A 13,169-nucleotide genomic window follows, 5' to 3' on the forward strand; every position below is an offset into this window, starting at 1 on the left:
AACATCTAATGCTTCAATAGTAGTACTAGTAGCACAGATTTCCACTAGTGCGTAGCTTTGCCTCACCAGTAACAAAATTCTTCTAACAGTGCGCCCTAGGCAGTGGAGGAAAAAATTGGCATTAGTAAGACAATCATTCTACTCGTGTACTGAATGGTCTTACTAGTGATGATAAGAGTGTACTAGTATATTAAGAATTCAGCACGCTCGTAGGATATCGAATAAATGCTCAAAGACCTTGCTATTGAGACTCGAAAGCCTCGGTTTCCAGTAGGACAACTCCACCTGTAGCAAGCAAAGAGCACAAAGCTGCCGTAATGAGCAGTGGTGGGAAGTAACCAAATACAGTTACTTTGTTACTGTACTGAAGTAGATTTTTCAGGTATTTGTATTTTACTTGAGTATTTATTTTTCCAAAGACTTATTATTCGACCTATATTTGAAAACAGATATCTGTACTACCTAAGTGCAGGGTGTGAGTTCATTTGCCACTTCTGCTAATGAGCAAAAACTAAGCGTTATTGCACCGCCTTGGGAATCCTACATTTTCGCCTCACAGCCACCTCCGCACCAGCGCTGCAGAGGTGCGACGTGGGAGTTAAACACAGCTCGGGTCATCGGCCATCTCGCTCACATAATGGCGGTGCGGACCATGTACTAGATGTCTTGACTTTTTTTTTTCCAGGGCCGCTTGGTCTCTGGCTCGCTTACAGTACACAAAAAGCAAACCTATGTCAAAGTGCAAATAAATATTGCAGCGTATCTTGTCTACCTTGTTTCACAGTGCATTTTTCTCCCCATGATTCAGCCACTTCTCTTTATTCTCATGGGACAGGAACACTTTGTTTTTAGCTAAAGGTCTGTGTCTGGCATCATGTGTGTGTGTGTGTGTGTGTGTGTGTGTGTGCGCGCGCGTGTGTGTGTGTGTGTGTGTGTGTGTGTGTGTGTGTGTGCGCGTGTATGTGTGTGTGTGTCCATTGAGGTACTTGTACCATTTGCTATAGCAGACAAGTGAAAATTAAAATTTAAATGAAATACAGTGGACCCCCGTGATTCAAAACTGCAGTCATAACCCTCGACACTGAAAAACCCAGTTTAGATCCAAATTATTTCAATAATCTTTATCCCATCTCCAAACTCCCATTTCTCTCAAAAATCTTGGAAAAGACCTTCGCTTCCCAGCTCCTCTTACAATTAGACTTTACACCGATTTTATCGGCCTGATCGGTGTCGGACGATATTTTGCAGTTTATGCTGATCGGCTTTAATGTCATAATTCGGCGATCCGATCAGTGACGTCATTGATCGGCTCCGCAAGAGACATTTACTCTGCGTCGCCATCGCGCACAGTATATTTGAATCCAAAAGCTAGTTTATTTTTAGCCTTGTCGCGTGTCTTTTGAAGTAGTACTGTAAATATCTGACGGCCAATAAAGTTATTTAAAAAAAATAAATTAATAAACGTCGGCGGTATGGAACAGACAACATGTCTGAGACAGATAACACGTAATGCCCGGATCAGACTACAAGACAAATTTGCACTTTCACGATTGCACTATGTCAAACTACTGCAATAAAATCTTGTATTCCTATACCACTGCATCCCGTTTTTTTTCCGATCACTGGGCTTTATCTTGTCAACTCAAATGCGACCGGATACACTCATTACCGTGGCGATGACAACATGAGTGGATCGCGTCGACTGTATTATAAGGACAAAATTGGGGAAAACATGTGTTGGTAGTCACCGGTGCTCAATAGAGGAGAGGACGTTCGTTTAAGGCTTGCTTGAGGTATGTTCTCGTACTTTTAATACGATACGGCTCGCAAGCAGGCAACAAAACGTTATGTAGCCTAGCAAGCTAGTGGTAGCACAAACGGTTGTACGTAAACATGCCGCTGTTCTGTCGAATCATAAACTAAAGTTTCGGTGTGGGTGAAGTCATTAAAAATAAAGTAATTTAATTACAGTAGTTTTCACCCATTATTTCGGTCATGTTGTAATGTTGGTTTGACCAGACTGATTAGAATACACGGTCTAACTAGAGCAGTAACCTTTATGGAGCCAAAGCACATATTTTACAATTGAAAAATCTCACGGCACACCGACAAACAAAAATGTCACAAAAAGTGGATACATTAATTACTGTATTTACTTCCTGCCATCTAATAGAAGACCATTCATCCGTTCTGTCTGTCACTATGCCTCACTGGCATAAATAGAGGAACAAAGATACATTATTTATTGTAAATATAATTTTTTTGAGCAATTAAGTACACAAGTATACACAGTAAAAGAACAGGTCATTTAAATAGACACATTCCTCAATCTTGTGATCGGATCGGTGATCGGTTATAATTTTTTTAAACTCTGTGATCGGTGATTGGCCCCAAAAATCCTGATCGTGTAAAGCCTACTTACAATAATCTGTATGGACAATTTCAGGGTTCCATCCCCTCCATAGCACTGAAACAGCACTCACCAAAATCGGCAATGACCTCCTCATGACAACTGACTCTGCCCTACTCACCATCCTCATCCTCCTTGATCTGACTGCAGCTTCTGATACCATTTCCCACACCAGCTTCCTGAACAGACTCCACCACATTGGCATTACACACCCACCCCTCCAGTGGTTCAGCTCTTACCTGTCCGGCCGCACCCAGTTTGTTCAAATGAAATCATTCAAATCCCATCCGTCCCCTGTTTATTTTGGTGTACTCCTGGGCTCTGTCTTGGGCCCATCCTCTTTATCGCCTACATCCTACCTCTTGGCAATATTTTCCGTAAGGTTCAATTTACTCACTGTTACGCAAATGACACCTAGCTCTACCGCTCCACCATTTTTCATCCCGCATCCCTTGCTGTCTGTTTCTTTAAACCGAAACAATGGTTCTCATACAACTTTCTACAACTCAACAGTGATAAAACAGAAATCCGACACAAAGCTACCAAGTCCATCCTAGCCAAAACTGACAGTTTTTCCATTACTCTTGATAATTCCTCAGTTTCCCCCTCCCCTCAGGTTAAGAGTCTTGGTGTCATCCTCAACAGCACTCTCTCCTTCCAAGCACACATAAACAACACTGGATTATTGCAACTCCCCAACAAGTCACTACAAAAACTAAAGCTTCTCCAGAACTCTGCCGCCCGTATTATCACAAGGACCCCCTCCACTCATCAAATCACTCCAGGCCTGCAACAACTCCACTGGCTCCCTATCCAATACCGCGTCCAACATAAAATACTGATCTGCACCTTCTAAGCTATCAATAAGTTTGCCCCGCCATATTTTGTATGCATGCATATATATATATATATATATATATATATATATATATATACATATAGCTTAGTCCTCCACCCACCTTAATATCCATTGTGTCTGTCTGTCCACCGTGGGGGACAGAGCCTTCAGTCACTTCGCCCCCCTTCTCTGGAATCTCTCTTCAAATCCAAACTCAAGACATATTCCAGACTGCCTATTCACTTTAACATTTCCAATATCATGTCCCATTTGAATGGCTCACCTCCCACAAGTATACATTTTTTTTAAAATTACAAAAAATAGACAAAAAAAGGGGTGGGGGGGGGGGGGGGTCAGCAAATAGGTGAATCCACGGGTGCTGAAGCACAAATATGCTTGAATAGGTATTTATGGATGAAATGATAAGAAATAGTAATGCAACTTTATACGTAACAAGAACTATCCCCCCCAACCACAAACAAACTCAAGTGTCTACTCAAATTAGTCGTCAGTATTAAGCAAGTCGCACTATTTGCGGTCCGGCTCCACGGTATTAGTCATTTTCAGAATCAGAATCAGAATCATCTTTATTTCCCAGGTAAGTCCAGAAAACACACAAGGAATTTGTCTCCGGTAGTTGGAGCCGCTCTAGTATGACAACAGACAGTCTAATTGACAGGGAACACTTTTGAGACATAAAGACATTGTTTTTTGTCAATGTCTTTATGTCTCAAAAGGGTTCTCTGTCAATTGACTGTAAATATAACAGCGAAATATAACACTTTTGAGACATAAAGACAGTGTTTTTTGTCAATGTCTTTATGTCTCAAAAATGTTCTCTGTCAATTGACTGTCTGTTGTCGTACTAGAGCGGCTCCAACTACCGGAGACAAATTCCTTGTGTGTTTTTTGGAACTTCTTGGCAAATAAAGATGATTCTGATTCATTTACATGTCCGAGCACACTTACGTTCCGCAGCACAGTGGTGGGGAATCACTGTGTTACTAGTCTATCACTAACCTTCGGTAACACATAAATAAAATCATAATTACAACCCCAATTACAATGAAGTTGGGATGTTGTATTAAACATAAATAAAAACATGATTTGCAAATCATGGTCAACCTATATTTAATTGAATACACTACAAATACAAGATATTTAATGTTCAAACTGATAAACTTTACTGTTTTCAGCAAATAATCATTAACTTTTTATGGCTGCAACACGTTCCAAAAAAGCTGGGACAGGTGGCAAAAAAGACTGAGAAAGTTGAGGAATGCTCATCAAACACCTGTGCACAGGTGAACAGGCTAATTGGGAACAGGTGGGTGCCGTGATTAGGTATAAAAGGAGCTTCCCTGAATTTCTCAGTCATTCACAAGCAAAGATGGGGCGAGGTTCACCTCTTTGTGAACAAGTGTTTGAGAAACTAATCGAACAGTTTAAAGACAATGTTCCTCAACATACAATTGCAAGGAATTTAGGGATTTCATCATCTATGGTCCATAATATCATCAAAACTTTCAGAGAATCTGGAGAAATCCCTGCATGTAAGAGGCAAGGCCGAAACCAACATTGAATGCCCGTGACCTTCGATCCCTCAGGCGGCACTGCATCAAAAACCGACATCAATGTGTAAAGGATATCACCACATGGGCTCAGGAACACTTCAGAAAACCAATGTCAGTAAATACAGTTCGGCACTACATCCGTAAGTGCAACTGGAAACTCTACTGTGCAAAGCAAAAGCCATTTATCAACAACACCCAGAAACGCCGCCGGTTTCTCTGGGCCGAGCTCATCTAAGATGGACTGATGCAAAGTGAAAAAGTGTTCTGGGGTCCGACGAGTCCACATTTCAAATTGTTTTTGGAAATTGTGGACCTCGTGTCCTCCGTGCCAAAGAGGAAAAGAACCATCCGGACTGTTATGGACGCAAAGTTCAAAAGCCAGCATCTGTGATGGTATGGGGCTGTGTTAGTGCCAATGGCATGGGTAACCTACATATCTGTGAAGGCACCATTAATGCTGAAAGGTAAATACAGGTTTTGGAGAAACATATGCTGCCATCCAAGCAACGTATTTTTCATGGACGCCCCTGCTTGCTTTCAGCAAGACAATACCAAACCACATTCTGCACATGTTACAACAGCGTGGATTCGTAGTAAAAGAGTGCGGGTACTCGACTGGCCTGCCTGTTGTCCAGACCTGTCTCCCATTTGAAAATGTGTGGCGCATTATGAAGCGTAAAATACAACAACGGAGAACCGGACTGCTGAACAGCTGAAGCTGTCCATCAAGCAAGAATGGGAAAGAATTCCACCTACAAAGCTTCAACAATGAGTGTCCTCAGTTCCCAAAAGTTTATTGAATGTTGTTAAAAGAAAAGGTGATTTAACACAGTGGTAAACATGACCCTGTCCCAGCTTTTTTGGAACGTGTTGCAGCCATAAAATTCTAAGTTAATGATTATTTGCTAAAAACAATAAACAATAAAGTGTATCAGTTAGAACATTAAATATCTTGTCTTTGTAATGTATTCAATTAAATATAAGTTGAACATGATTTGCAAATCATTGTATCTGTTTTTAACACAACCTCCCAACTTCATTCGAATTGTGGTTGTATGAAGTGGTGCTATTGCATAAAAGAGGAAGAGATAAAACAATTTAAAATGGCCGTTTTCAAGACGGCAAAAAGCGCAAGACATTCGCACATGTAGCACAAAATGAGACCATTTGTTAATACCCATGGATGCTGTTACAAGGAAGGGCAAATCGCATCATTGCGGACAAAATCTCATCAGACGGATGTACGCGCCAATGACACCGATAACTCAATGTGACTGTGGAAGACACACATGCGCGCACAAGCATTTCTGATCAAAGCCTCAAGGCTTTCAAGTGGAAATCACCTATGGGAGTGTTCAACATGGAACGCCAACTGTGCCTGTGAATTAATCCAAAACCACGGCACGTGCAGACACTATGGAGGACCTGTAATAAACGAAACAGGATTTTGGAGAAGAAAATGAGCCTGTGTGGTTATAAATAAAGTAAAATCACATGAATGTTTAAAGGCAATCATAGCTACAGAGCTGCACAAAGACAGATTGGTGGCTGGGGGGAAAATGAGGTGAGATTTCTGACTGAAGCTCCCGATAAGACTCCAGTCTCAAAATTTACATTAAAAAAGCATGTCTTTTAGCATGTCTGACCTGTTTTATGTAAAGTAATATTTTAATAGAATAGAAACAAATATAAAGAAATGATTAAAAATACAACTCACTATTGTGATAAATGTAGTTTTAATTAGCCGGTCCAATCTTGGGCTAATCAAGACAATGACATCTGAAGTGTGTTAGTTACGTCGAGTCTTCGCCATGATTTTGTTTTGGTCACTGATGTTTTGGAAAATCCAGCTTCACAAAGATCGAATGCTGGAAATAGAAGAATTATGTGCTTCTTTTGGCAATCTCTGGATATTCGGCCTTCATTTTAATCCGGAACACAACCTTTTGTTCTAGGCTTTTTTTTTTCTGAAGCTCCTAAAAGTCTTTTTTTTTTTCAATTCATGTTTGCTAGCTTGAGGGTTCACTTCTTATGTATGGCAGTACCTTGACTAACCAGTGCCCCCACTTTCGCATTTTTGTAGTTATGAGTAGTACGTTGCTTGGTCGATTTTCGTTGCAATAGGTCGCGACACAAATTTGAGTTACAAGCAAGATTTGGTTACGCCAAAAAAAAAAAATAAAAAAAAAAAAATAAAAAGATAACTGTGGTATGCTGTTTTTGTATGTGTTGCTGCCCCAGGTGTGTTAAAGAAGCAGTTGTTTGAATGAGGGTTTACAATTCCCAAAACATCGAGCTATGTTCTGTTAGCCTATATGATGTTTGCATTATATGTTAGCATTAGGCTAGCCAACCTTTGTTATTGAAAGGTTTGATTGAACAATTTTGTGTTTAAATATACAATGATTAATTCTCTTTTGTTGGATGTGTTACTGCTGCATGTGTGTTGAAGTAGCAGTTGTTTGAAGGTTTAAAATTACCAAAACATCTATGCTCATTTCGGTGTGGCGTTTTGTATTGTATGCTAGCCTTAAAATGTTTTGTTGTCAGTTTTACAGCAAACTTCCAACTAGGAGTGACAAACAGCTGGAAGCAAGCACACTTTTTCCATTTTTTGGAAAACTGTGCAGTGTGCAAGTTAGTTTTTGTTTCGTTTCCTCAGTGATGTTAAACATTTCTTGAAAGGGTGAGCGTGAAAACAGGCACAAAGGGCATACACTTTCAAAAGTGTGTTTTAATACATCTCAATGTGTTTTACACGTGGAAGGGGTGAAACTATAAAATGTTTTTTTTTAAATGACCTCTCTATAATGCGGACTGATAGGAGGCGTTTTATATAGTCTACGGAACACAACAATGTAAATGATGTTATCAACATTTTGCTAAAAACGTTGGGAATGACTGTGCAAGGTTAGTGCCTCCTGTCGCATCCGCCACACGACTTATGAAAGCCAAAGCACACTCGATGTGCCTGGGTATGTTTGATTTCTACCCTGCTCTCCAGGCTGTGTATAAGTTAGCCATGTAACGGGGGAGGGGTCCTTACACTCCACATTTCCCTAGGATGAGCTGTTTGTCAGGGTGGGTTTATCCCACTCGTACATGGTTGGCTTGGTTTGAAGGGAAGGAGGGACAGATGCTCGTCCACGCTGTCAGAGGCCTTCTTCCTCTCTCTGACAGCACCACCGGCTCCCTCCTATTACATAACCCACCACCCCCGCACCGACCACCACCAATACCTCCCCCTCGCCACAGTGCCTGCCTTTATTGGCTTATTTCTCTCATTTCCATCACCCTATCTCTATACAATTCCAGCATGTTTCATTCCGATGTGACTTAGATCCGCATGGAATATTAGAATGGACATTTGCTGTCTGGATTTTACAACGCGTATCTTCTGTATGAACTGACAATGTTTTTTTTTTTAAGTGTTCTTGAGCCGACATGGCAATATTCTTTACACAATGATGCTGGTTTTTAATGAAGTGCAGCGTAAGGGATCGAAGGTCACGGGCAATCAATGTTGGTTTTCAGCCTTGCCGCTTACGTGCAAAGAGTTCTCCAGATTCTCTGAATCTTATGATGATATTATGGACCGTAGATGAAGAAATCCCTACATTGTTTGCAATTGTACATTGAAAAATTTTCTTAATCTGTTGGACTACTGTATTTGTTTACACAGTTGTTCACAAAGTGGTGAAACTCACCGCAACCTTGCTTTTATACAACTAAGCCTTTTGGGGATGCTCCTATTATGCTCAATCATGATACTCACCTGTTTCCAATTAACCTGTTCACCTGTGGAATGATCCAAACAGGTTTTTTTTTTTTAGCATTCCTCAATTTTCTGTCTTTTATTGCCCCTGTCCCAGGTTTTTTGTAACGTTTTGAATATTTGCAACAAAAACATAAACAATAATGATTAGTTAAATATCTTGTCTTTGTAATGTATTCAATTGAATATAGGTTGAAAATAATTTGCAAATCATTATATTCTGTTTTTAATTTACATTTTACACAACGTCCTAACTTCATTGGAATTGGGCTTTGTCGTGGTGGATATCTCTAACTGTCATTTTGACTATTCACAATTACGTTACAAATATCTTGAACAAAAGTTCCAACTATTTTAACTGTAATTACGATAATCAGAAAGACACTGTTGAAATGTAAATTACACAAAACTTATCTTAAATCTGCTTACCATGGGTATTTGCTGCGTTGTTTTTAGAATGGGTAGAGGTTTATGGTGTATGCTTACGACCACAAGGATCAGGATTTGGCAAAAAAAACGGTACGATATACTTTTAAAAAAAAGACAATAATCAGGTATTTGCTGTTAGGTTTTTAGAACGGGTACAACCTCCTAGATGTATGTTCAAGATCACAAGGATAGAGATTTGTCTAAAAAACAAAAACATTTGTGATATGACCGGGTTTAAATGAGCAATAGAAGATAGTTATACAGATGACTTACGTGACAGTAATTGCTTACATAATCGCACATTGTGGCGATTGTGTGAAATGAAAGCAGAGCATAGATGGGGAGAGAAAAAAAGGCGCTGCATTTCCTTATCTCTATCCAAGCTGCGTCTCTGCTCAGGGGCATCATTGAAAAACCCAGCCTCCATTTTGCCCCTGTGCTGCCGCTTCTTCTTCTTTTTCTCACCTCCCTGCTCCTGAAGCCTATCGCACACAGTTTAAAATGCGGCGTAGGGACCCAAAAAAACAGCCAATGCGGTGGCTCCACACTACGTTGACACATACTCATGCATGGCAAGGAACCGTTCCTTGAATCTCATGCTCAACAAGCATGGCCCTTCCCCCCACTTGAGCTCACATACATCCACCTTGCTTAGTTAACACTTCCGAGGCTGCAACGGCCTTTTTTTTTTAAACCCCCCCCCCCCTCTCAACTGTAATGTCATTCATGTAAATACACTCAGACCCAAAATGGAAAACATGCAACGTGGCAGTTTCATTCATAATCTGGGCTGGATGCATGACAGGATTACAGCCGTGAGTGTTCATTAAAATCGGGATTCTTGTTGTATAAAATGGAGTCCATCAATAAGAATGGGAAGTGATGGTATTTCATTATCTCAAAACACGAGGCAATAGTCAAGTGTCTTCTCAGCTTGTGATGAGACGTCTTTACATAACTGCATCTGTGACAAAGAAATGCACCATTTTTTTCGGGCCTAGGACACCTGAATCAGCACAGAAGTCAAGGTGTGTTCAAATCTATAAGCATTACTCATCAAATGCACAAACATTATCTCCATGTGTGCACTCAAACTGGATCAGTCCTGTTCTGTCCTTCCCACACTGCTGCCTACCAGGCAGGCAAAGAGAAGGCTAAGAGATGACAAACTGGAAGAAGTACAATACATGGTGGCTTACTACAGGGGTAAAAATAATTCTTTTACAATTTTACCAAGAGGTCTTACTGGGCAAAGACATCAGTCAAAATTGCAAATGAGATGCGCAACGGTAAATGGTATTAAGCAATCCAGAGTATGTCTTTGAATCTTTGTTTGAAGAGGATTAATGAATCACTGTCAGAAGAACCATTCCCTATGCCAAGATTCAAAGAAACTCTCAATCCTAACTAGTCTAGATTTGAAGAGGGTTAATGAATTGGTATCAGAACCATTCCTTAACCCCAAAGCCCAAACATATCCCTGCATCTTATCTCGTCTGGATTTGAAAAGGGTGAAAGAATCAGTATCAGAACAGTTACCTAGACTAAAGTCCAAAGAAACCCTCAATCTTGGCTAGTGTAGATTTGGAGAGGGTTACTAAATCGGTATCTAAACCATTCCCTACACCAAGACCCAAAGAAACATTCAGTCATAGCTAGTGTAGGTTTGAAGAGGATGAATGAATTGGAATCAGAACCATTCCCTACACCTAAATCCCAAACATGTCCGAGCATCTTACCTGGTCATACCACTCCCGATTGGTGCAGGTGCACTCAGGCCACCATCCTCCTTGTCCACTTGAGTTGTTGCCATTTACTTTCGGCCCCCCTTTGGATTGGCCTTTAGGATTGGGGCCTCCAGGCCCACCGCCAGACATCATCTTGCCCTTACTTCTACCTAAGGTGCCCCCTCCTCCACCTCCTCCTCCGCCACCTCCTCCTCCTCCACCCATGTTGCCTCCTCCCCCCGAGGCCGGAGCGGGTAAGGTTTGGCCTCCTCCATACCCGGGCGGGTATCCATAGGGCTCAGCCTGCCAGTCTCCCCCGTAGGCTGGGGCATCCATCCTACGCAGGGCCGCCATTCGGGTCACCTCATAACATTCTGGACACTTGCAGCAGTGGTGGTGTTTGTGCATGCTGGCTGGGCGGACGCTGGGCTGATGTCACAAGGCGCCGCGATGGGCTAAACGGAGCGCAGATGCCAGCGGAAAAGCACACTAATCACAGGAATTTGAGTTTTTTTTTTTCTCGCCCTCTTTTGTCAAATCCCGTTGCTCTCGGCTTCTCGGCTGTGAAGTGAAGGAGGAAAAAATGGAGATCGAGACGGAGATTGGATGCAGCAAGAAAAGAAAAATACAAAATGGGCACGGCGTCTTTGTCCTCTTGACGTAGTAGCTCAAATACTGAAAATATTGGATACGATCACAATCAGAGACCAGCCCCGATGAGATGAGAATCTTCCTGTTTCACAGTGATAAGCATATAAATTCATATATATGGATATATATATATATGGATATATATGTTTTGCTTATATATTATATATATATATATATATATATGTATATATATATTTACACACACAAATACATATAAAAATATTAATATAAACAGACGAGCACAAATACGGATATGTACAAGGATAATTGAATCTATATATAAATATCTATAAGCGTGTGTACAAATATATATAGATATATAAACAATATGTATAAATAAACGGTGTCCACTGATGGAAAAATCCTGCTCTTCGACTCTCCGTATCTTCCGGTGCGCTCAAAATTTGCTGTTCTTTTTCCCTCCTGCGTTAAAAAGGGTTAGTACCGCCTCTTCTTCTCCCAGGCTGAAGAGAGGAGCTGAGCTGTGATCGCCTCTCAGCCAGCTTGCCCTAGATGTGGATTATTCCGAGGATGCGAGCGAGCAAGGGAGGAGATTGTGCACAGAGAGCGACAGCGAGAGAGAGAGAGAGAGAGAGAGAGAGAGAGAGAGAGAGAGAGAGAGAGAGAGAGAGAGAGAGAGAGAGACGAGGAGGGAGGGAGGGAGGGAGGGAGGTGGTGGGGGAGGTTCAACTACGTAGCAGCATCCCTCTCGCCCTCTCAGCCCCCTTGCTCCGTGGTCTGAACCAATCAGCTGCCAGCGCCACCATCATCATCAGCAGCAGCAGCAGCAGAAAGCCATCTGCTAGCTGCTCTTAAAGGGACAAGTGCACCTTAACGCCACTGCTTTGCCTGAAAAATGTCACACATGTACAACACACGTGGGGTTGTAAAATTCTGGAATTTTTAAAAGTGCAAACTTTTCAGCGGAATGAATGTGAATTGAGGAAAAAAAGAAGAATTCAAAAAGGTAGTCTCCATACACACATGGTATGTTGTGGGCCAAGAATATTCTCATAATAATTATCTATATCAAATTACTAAATACAGCTCTTTTCAAAATGTATTAATAGCCAGTAGAACATTAATAAATGGATGATTAATCCCTAATTAAAGTTCACAGAAAATGCAAAGGATAATGCTTCATGTTTTACAACACAAATTTTTGGATAAACAGATCAATTTTCAAATAATGTGTTGTCCGAATTTACCAAAGACACGAAAACAATCATTTAGTATGAATGCTCATTATGCTGTTTTCAGTCTTTTGAGATTCCCCAATGAACCTTCAAAGACGAGCAGCTGCATGTTTCTGTAGGAACCTGTGTAAATATGGTGGGACCACAGACAGTTCTCAGGACTGCTTCTATATATGTATGTATATATATATATATATATATATATATATATATATATATATAGAGAGAGAGAGAGAGAGAGAGAGAGAGAGAGAGAGAGAGAGAGAGAGAGAGAGAGAGAGAGAGAGAGAGAGAGAGAGAGAGACTTCTTGATCATTTCACAGAGAAGAGATTAGTGTTTGCATGTGCTTGTCAATTAGTCAATCCGGAAACACTTTGCCTTGCCGGATCCGCTAATTGCTAAATCCAAGCCGTGTATTTCATGTGGTCAATGCAGCCAAACTCCAACTCAGTGACCCTCGGAGAGCCCTCCCGACCGGTTGCTTGTCACCCCCATGGTCATCTCGGGTTCAGCTACACAGCGGTGTCAAATTCATTTACATCGTGGGCCACGTCGTAGTTTAAGTTTC

The 13,169-nt window shown here is 41.1% G+C and overlaps 1 protein-coding gene across 6 annotated transcripts in view; it reads right to left on the reverse strand.

Annotated features, from left to right (window-relative positions):
* dlg3 (discs, large homolog 3 (Drosophila)) overlaps nucleotides 1-13,169 on the reverse strand; it is a 132,905-nt gene that overhangs the window by 92,476 nt on the left and 27,260 nt on the right. For 2 of the 6 annotated variants that reach the window (XM_061686315.1, XM_061686312.1), the window contains exon 1: nucleotides 10,766-11,526. The exons of 1 other annotated variant lie outside the window; for it this stretch is intronic. In XM_061686315.1, the coding sequence (XP_061542299.1) occupies nucleotides 10,766-11,161 (396 nt within the window). In that variant the 5' untranslated portion in view covers nucleotides 11,162-11,526. Of the gene's footprint in view, nucleotides 1-10,765; nucleotides 11,527-13,169 lie in introns of those variants that run through there. 3 more of the 6 variants (XM_061686317.1, XM_061686316.1, XM_061686313.1) reach the window with 2 other exon arrangements.

The sequence above is a fragment of the Phycodurus eques genome, chromosome 9 (genome assembly GCF_024500275.1).
Source record: "Phycodurus eques isolate BA_2022a chromosome 9, UOR_Pequ_1.1, whole genome shotgun sequence".
NCBI lineage: Eukaryota > Metazoa > Chordata > Actinopteri > Syngnathiformes > Syngnathidae > Phycodurus > Phycodurus eques.